The sequence below is a fragment of the Etheostoma cragini genome, chromosome 20 (assembly GCF_013103735.1).
Source record: "Etheostoma cragini isolate CJK2018 chromosome 20, CSU_Ecrag_1.0, whole genome shotgun sequence".
Lineage (NCBI taxonomy): Eukaryota > Metazoa > Chordata > Actinopteri > Perciformes > Percidae > Etheostoma > Etheostoma cragini.
This window is the reverse complement of record NC_048426.1, coordinates 8,673,018-8,681,499: the sequence shown is the minus strand read 5'-3', so window position 1 is coordinate 8,681,499 and position 8,482 is coordinate 8,673,018. Positions and strand designations below refer to the sequence as shown.

Sequence of the window (8,482 nt, the reverse complement as noted above, 5' to 3'; positions counted from 1 at the left end):
TTTTATTGTCTGTAAAGCGTCCTTGAGTGTTAGAAAGGCGCTGTTAAATAAAATGTATTATTATTATTATTATTATTTATGTGGTCTAATGAAACAAAACTGTAAAGGTTGATGTCATTTTGACATTTAAAGCAATTCATCTTTTAAAAAAAACAATTGTGGAACTCATCATAAACATGAATTAGATAACTATATGCTACATCATTTTTAAAGGTTTAGTGCAAATAGAAAAGTTGAATTAAAGTTCATTAAATGAAATCTTCTCATCTGCTTTATGATGTCTGACGGTAAATAACTCATCCCTGAGATGATTTTTTTTGTGAAAGAAATGTATACAGTATAAATATTAATATATACATCTGTTTACAGTTGAAGACTTTGTCATCTGTCTGTTTCACCTCTTTTTCACCACTTTAAGCTAATGGACTGTGAACTAAAAGTACCGCAAATAAATAATGTTTCATACCAAACAATGGCTTAAATGTGAACAAATTAGGATCTACATTTTGAAGCTATTTTCTGACTTATAAAAAGTTGCTCGGAAAATGTTTCAAACCATATGTTGTGAAACAAATATCTGATAAAAGAAATGAAGAGAGCACAGGTCGGCACCTTTCTTTTTTTTTCTGGACATTTTTTCTGCAATCGCCCCTCTTTTCAGGCAATGTATTTACCTCTCAGATCTTTAGGGTCATGCTTAGTTGTTCTATGCAGTGAATATTCCGGATAACAATACAAAGTTTTTATACTTTCAGCATTTTTAGTCAATTTATTTGAACTTCCACTCCTGACAGTATTACAGTTTAGCTTCCAGCTTTTCTGGAAATGTGTTTCAGCTCTTAACTTATTAAGGTAATGCAGTTCAGCTTCCAACTGACAATTTTACATTTCAACTTCCAAGTTTTTCAGCAGTGCAATGCAATGGATTTGAGATTTTTCAAACAATTACTTTCACATTACTGCATTTTCATCAATGTTTCTCACAGCATTTGTAAGTCTTCAATACTTATTCATAATTTCAGTTTAAAATTAAATTTCAGTCAGACCTCACAATGTTCTACATCATTTACTTTCAATTAGGTTTAGCGTTAGCTTTTCAAAAAAAACGTTAAGTATTCCACATCTTTTAGACGTCAGTGGTGTTATTGTCCTTGATGTCAGGGGCTGCAGGTTTGATTCCGACCTGCGGTTCTTTTGTGCATTTCATTGTCACTTCTGATTCTCCAATAAAGGTCCAAGCTGCTAACTTCATCAATACAGAATAGTCAGGATGAACCAAAAAATAAAGCTTTAAAAGAGAATAAGTCAAACAGGAGTTACTAGCATCAGACTGTTGAGAACCAGCCCCTTTGTGCTCTCCACGGCGAACGTGTCATTTAATTAATTGCTGTGCACAGGTGTGTCCTAATTACCGAAAAGAAACTCAGTCACTCAATGTCTGCATCATAGCGTATCAAACAGCGTGGCACAAACACTGTCTGACACAAACAACGAATGGTGCCGAAGCAAAAGCAGATTTATTCCACCAAAATGCCCGCAACAAAAAGGAACCCGCAAGCCCCAGTGGCACTGCAAACTCCTGGAGTTTAACACAGCATCGTCGTACACAGCAACATTGTAGCCTACACTACCTTGTTGTGGAGATAAGTCTGGCAATGCACAATACACAGATGACCTACCCGTTACACCCCTTTCAGGGTTCAACCCTCCTTTTGGAAATTCAAATCATGATTAAAGATGTGTTATTTTCTTTTTTTTAGAACACTATATAATTCTTATTTCAGGACAACTTTACAAAGTAATAACATTTAATTGCTCAATCCAAAGCTTTTCATTTCGCACAGAGGGGACCATCAGTTGAAGACATAAAACCATTACATTTCTCACGACTCTTCATCAAATAAAAGACCAAAGACTTCATCATGTTATTCATCAGTCAAAGCTTTATTAGCAGCAACATCAACCATCAACATGACAGTTATTAAGCACACACACATACACACACACACACACACACACACACATCCAGCTGCTGCGCTACACACATTGCTCTCTACGTTGCTGTCCAACACTTTACAGCAGTGCTGTTCTCTGTCACACAAAGCTTTAGTTTCCTCTACAAACACTAGAACTCCTATGGATCAGAGCAGCAGGTGTGTTCCTCCTGCTCCCCCCCCCCCCTCCACACAGAGCTCCTGTCCTGGGCTTCAGCTAGCCCCTCTAGCCCTTACACTGGCTCCTGTGGAGGGACTGGGTCTGGCTGTGGCCATGATGGAGGACCTTGCAGGAGTACAGCTCTCCTAACATCCAGCGCTCCTGGCTCAGGCTCAGGGTGCTGCTGCTGCTGTAGCGTCCACCCTTCTCCTCCTCGGAGCTGCTCAGGACCCCCTCTGTCACCTCTGTACCGTCCAGGTCCCAGCTCACCACGGCTCCCTGGGGAGAGTAGCCAGTCAGCAGGCAGGCCAGCGTGGCCGAGCCCCCAGAGAGCTGCTCAGAGGAAGGGGGAAGCAGAGAGACTGAGGGCCTGACCATGGGGCCAGCTGGAGGGGACAGCAGAGACACACCAGGAGCACATTAACTTCCACTGAAGGACAGACAACTGAACATGAGACACTTCTGATACATGACAGAGGTTAACACTACTGGGGAGTAGCTGTGTGAGGGATACTCTGTGGTGGAATGTAACTTAGTACGTCTACTACAGTACTGTACAAATTTGAGGAACTTAACTTAACTTAACTTCTCTTTTCATTCTACTTCATAATTCTACTCCACTATATTATGATGGACATATTGTACTTTTTACTCCACTACATTAATCTAACAGCTTGAGTTAATAGTTACTTTGCAAAATACATGTAGTTAAAAAAGACTGTTTTATATTACAAGGAATTATCCAACAATATACAGGACTACAAGTACGGCTGAAACTGTTAAATGATTCACCCCAGAACTGTAAAAGTTGATGTCATTTGAAATTTAAAGCAATTCATCTTTTAAAAAAACAACTGTGGGACTCATCATAAACATGAATTACATAACAGTATGCTAAATCAATTTATAGGTTTAGAGCTAATAGAAAAGTTGACTAAAAGTTGACTAAATGAAATCTTCTCATCAGCTTTATGATGTCTGATGGTAAATAACTCATCCCTGAGATGATTTTCTTGTGAAAGAAATGTAACATCTGTATACAGTTCAAGACTTTATCATCTGTCTGTTTCACTTCCTTTTCACCACTTTAAACTAACGGACTGTAAACTAAAAATACTGCAAATAAATAATGTTTCATACCAAACAATTGTTTAAAAATGACAACATATACAAATTAGGAACTACATTTTTAGGCTATTTTCTGAACTATAGAAACTGCTCAGAAACGTTCCAAACCATATGTTGTGAAAACAATATCTTATAAAAGAAATCTGCATATAATTTATCATGACATCATCTTTGATACTAAAATAATATTAATCTCTGCACAATGTTCTTCATGAACTTAAATATCAGACCAGCCTAATAATTATCCAAAAATATGCAAAAGATATCAAATATCCAACATGTTTTATGACCTTCTAATGCTAAATTTACTATAATATTTCATGGTTTAATGAGAAATCTGTGGTACTTACAGTGAATAATGAGTTTGGTTCCTCCACCAAAAGTCCACCACAGTGATACAAACTCATGAAGTGGCCGTACAAAAACCTCCTGCACTGAGAACAAGCTCTATCCACGGAAAACTCTCTTCTTTGGTCTCAAAACTACAACAGTATTCATTTATGTAATGTACTAAATTAAAATAACTCATGCAACTTGAAATTGTTTCAACAATTAACATAATTTGTAATCATTTTTTTGTTACTTATCATATTCAAGGGACAAACAGTTAATTTCCCCCTGTAATATGATTTCAAAATGAGTATTCATAATTTGCAAAACTACAAACAAAAATGAAAAGGATTTTTAAAGAAAGAAATCTTGATCTACAACATTATGTTGAAAAGCTTTCAAAAGTATTTGTTAATGTCATAACATGTATAATTTAAATTAAGGAGAAGAAATACACAGAGTATACCAACCAGGGTGAGACAATTTGATCAAAATGTTTAAAATCCTCAATTCTGCTATTAATCTATTTTTCCCATCATAACAACTCCATAGATGGTGTAAATCCGAGCAGTATTCCTCCTGATGTAGTGTCCCCCGTTGCCTTCAGTCTGTTGAGAGCAGAGAAATCATTTCCATAGAGAGGAGGCTTTGCATGGTCAGCTGATCCTCCAGTGAACTGAGAAGGTTTATAGTCCTGGGAGTTCAACACTGCAGGACTCAGATCTGTCAGTCAACACAGCAGAAAGCACAACCACCATGACTCTCCTCACCATCCTCATCTGGACGCTGGCCTGCTGTTGTCTTACAGGTCAGGATTATTTTTGAAATTATTTCAAACACCAGTCATATACATAGAGTAAGTGATGGATAAAACCATTCTACATCCTACTATTACCTAATGTACAGTTTTTTTGTTTGTTTTTAAGGGTCTAGTGGTCAAGTGACAGTGACTCAACCTGCAGTTGTGACATCTCCTCTTGGATCCGCAGTCACTCTGACTTGTAAAACCAACCCAGAAGTTCATGTGTATTCAGATGGAGATAGTGATGTACACTGGTACCAGCAGAAATCTGGAGAAGCTCCGAAGTTGGTCATCAACTTGGGTAAAAATCCCACAAGTGCATTTTCTTCCAGATTCTCTGGCCGAGGAGACGGAGTGAACGCTGCAATGACCATCAGTGGAGTCAAGGCTGAAGATGCAGCAGTTTATTACTGTCAGAGTGCTCACAGTGGTGGAGTGTTCACACAGTGATTTGTCGTTGTACAAAAACCTCCCTCAGTCAGACTGCAGAGACTCTGAGCTGTTACAGCAGGATCCGACTGCAGCTGCTGAAGAGGAAGAGACTCTGACACAGACCACTGAACACAGAGCTGACAGTAACCCCACCAAGCACAAACTACATATTTACATTAATCACTTAATTTAACACATTATTAAACATCTAATGACACCACATCATGTTCAATTCAGATTTAGCTAAAGAGACAAATGTTGCTTGATCACATATTTGACTCAGGATTTCTGCCTTGCTAAAAAATCAAGATCAAATATTGTCAAAGTTTCTTTGCATGATAAAAAATATATATTATTTGCTTTCACTCACTGCTATCTAATTTCACTATCATTATAAATTTTTAAAGAAGAAGCATAATATTGACATTTTTAATCCAAAGCTTTACATTTCCCACAGAGAGGAGTATCAGTAGAAGATTTGAAACCATTACATTTCTTACCACTCTTCATCAAATAAAAGACCAGAGACTGCATCATGTTGTTCATCAGAGAAAGCTTTATTAGTATCAATCATCAACATGACAGTTATTAAGCACACGCACACACACACACACACACACACATACATCTAGTTCACACAACTTTACTTGGCAAAAAAGGAACTCTGCACACAACACTGTTTGTATGTCAAGTTTCATTTATTAATTCAAGTTTGTTGACTTTGTTTTGTGTATGAGGGGGCATTTTTTCTCCTGTCAGCAGTATTTTAAAAACCACACACACGCACACACACACACACACACACACACACACACACACACACACACACACACACACACACACACACACGACAGAGTTGACAGGAACCTCACCAAGCACAAACCTTGGGATCTCTGATTCTCTTCAAAGTAATATCTCTTTTTGTTTCATTTTCAGATTGGGGCAGGGACTTCTTCCAGTTTCTCACATTCTGTTGCTTCATTATCTCCAGGAACCAGGGTTTTGAGTGATCAGGCTTTGTTCATTTTAGTAAGTTTTTATCTTTTAGGGATTGTTAATCCTTAATGATGTACCAACTGTAACTGAAAGCCTGCAGATGGTCCATTAAAAAGCCGTAATAAGGCAGAATTACCATATTATATGTGATATGCATGGCGGAGGTCAGACGATCAGCTCCTCTACCTAGCTTGTAGACTAAAACACTGCAGATCATGTGAAGTGATGAAAAATGAGCCAAAAATGCCTGTTAAGCTAGTTTTCTTGCTAAGTGAGCTAACCACCTGGGCTGACATGGACTTACCTGTTCTCTGTTCTTTCTTTTTGTTGATGCTGGAAATTTTGAAATTCACATGTTCAAATGGACGTGCAACGATGAACGTTTTTTGTGATTGCAGGGTTTAAAATTTATAGATTTTGTTGCTTTGGAGCAGATAACGGAAACCACACACATTCAACACACACACCTGTGGAACATAACTCAGGTGGAATTTGAGCTGAAGTAGCTGCTTCCCCAGTTGGTGTCTTTCACCACTGGACCATCTCCAGCTCTGATAAATATTACAAACTTGACAGATAAAGAAGGTCACACTGGAGCTGCAGAAACTTCATCTTCATCAACCTGCAGAGAGACAAAGTTTACAGACTGACACAGATTCACACTGACACATGTTGACAAAGTCTGATTCTTCTCTGGGTGAGAGTCACTCAACATCATAGATTTTTGTCAGCTCAGCTGGTAAAAATGCAGTTTCACTGGCTGAAGGTTGTCAATCAATCAAACTTCATTTCTAAAGCACATTGTGAGGTTGTGAGCTCAAATTCCAACTGGAAGGAACAGGACTGTTTCATAAAGGCTTCTCTTATTGTGGCTTCTCCACATTAAAGGCCCAGCAGAGGACACATCATCAAGTTTTCTTGCCCATTGGACCTCTGGAGAGGGCCCTCTATGATATTGTACCTAGGGGCATCCAAGAGGACAGTCTGCATCTATTTATGAGAACAAAGGCCTTTAGGGAACTTTGCAAAGACAGAAACAGCATAGAAGAGGAACAGAAAGTCCAAAGTTTCTACATGTTCTTAATCAGTCCACAGGGAGATGTCGCCTCTACTGACTCCACCTCATTTCTCTCTTTCTGTTTCACAAGGACAGGTGTGCGTGAATGTGTTTTGCATGATTTTCATGCATCACTGCTCCTCACAGTTTTAAATTCTTATGGCACAGAGAGTCTGAACTGTTTTTTATTCACTCCCACTGAAAACTGCATCAGGATGATGTTGCCAATAACTCTGTTTGTCATGTTGGGTTTTCTGACTCAGGGTGAGAGATTTTGACTAAGTAGCTGACATTTAAGGAGAATTTGTTGTGTTGTGCAATTTCTGTTCTTTTAATGTTTGCGTGCAGTTCTGTTTTTGTTTTGGTCTTCTTCTTGTTATTGTACTTTAAACGGCTGCTCTTGTTGTTGGCTACTTAACATTTCTTCTTAAGGTCACGTTTCCTTTCTTATTTTAGAGTCGTCTGCCAACAATTTTCTGACTCAGGCTGACAAATCCAAGTCTGTTAGTCTTGAAGGGACTGTGACCATCAGCGCCTTAGGGAGTTCAGATATTGATGATGATCTCAGTTGGTACCTTCAGAAACCTGGACAGGCTCTTAAACTTCTTATATACAGGGCATCATCTCTCTTCACTGGAACTCCGTCTCGATTCAGTGGCAGTAGATCTGGTTCTCACTACACTTTAACCATCAGTGGTGTTAAGGCTGAAGATGCTGGAGATTACTACTGCCTGGGCTACCATGGTAGTGGAGTGTTCACACAGTGATTTAGAGCCGTACAAAAACCTCCTTCAGTTTGAGTGAAGTGAAAGCGGCCTGCTGCAGGTGCAGAGGGTTGGTGGAGAGACTGTGATGAGGAGAACTGGTCCAGTGAACACAACACAAGAGTCATCAAGCAGAACCACAATCACTCTAAATAAAACTGACACACACTCACAGACGCTCTTACACACATAGTTTTAAACTAATTAAATGACTATATTCATATCAGTTAATTTAACTCTTTATAAGTAAACTGGAAACGTTAATTTCTCATTGGACTATAGCCACTGACATCAAATACTTTAAAAGTGTCTTTACTTATAGCTGCACAAATAAAAAACTCAAGAAGATGTTAAAACTAAATAGAAAGTATTTTAAATACAAATGTTCCACAAAAAATACTACATATCCTGAGCTTTTGTTTAATATCAGGTGTTATACTGAGATGATCAAGAAGGTAATTCTCATTTCACATTCAATTATATAATAAATAAATACAAAGACAGGGAATCATTATAATCCACATTTTTTTAATGATAGTTTAATGTTCATACCACATGTTTGAGGAATGAATATGTTCTCTTAAAGTGAAACTAATTCAATTCAGTCTAACTTCAAAAGTGAGAAACGAAAAGATGAGTATTATTAAGCAACATGCACAATAAAACACAGCTTAGAGAGCTGTGAAACGAGCAGAAATATGTGAGCAGAAGAGATGTGCAGCTTCATCAAGATCTCTATCCAAGAAGCAGCATCATTTCCAGACAGGAAGTGTTGCTGAAGCTCTACTCTGAGCAGCGGTCAGGGTCCAGGCTTTGAGT

General features: G+C 38.2%; 1 protein-coding gene and 1 gene segment (V, D, J or C); one reads left to right on the top strand and one right to left on the bottom strand.

Moving 5' to 3' along the window:
* Positions 1-1,923: 1,923 nt before the first annotated feature.
* The window catches only part of igl4v8 (immunoglobulin light 4 variable 8), a 43,241-nt gene continuing 36,682 nt past the window's right edge, over positions 1,924-8,482 (bottom strand). For 2 of the 4 annotated variants that reach the window (XM_034858439.1, XM_034858436.1), the window contains exons 3-4: positions 3,633-3,666; positions 1,924-2,540 (exon numbers count right to left, since the gene is read on the bottom strand). In XM_034858439.1, the coding sequence (XP_034714330.1) occupies positions 2,221-2,540; positions 3,633-3,666 (354 nt within the window). In that variant the 3' untranslated portion in view covers positions 1,924-2,220. Of the gene's footprint in view, positions 2,541-3,632; positions 3,671-8,482 lie in introns of all 4 variants that reach the window. The other 2 variants (XM_034858435.1, XM_034858437.1) reach the window with 1 other exon arrangement.
* On the top strand, positions 7,093-7,666 carry LOC117935862. The segment is given in 2 exon segments: positions 7,093-7,163; positions 7,356-7,666. Coding segments are annotated over 2 exon segments (360 nt in total).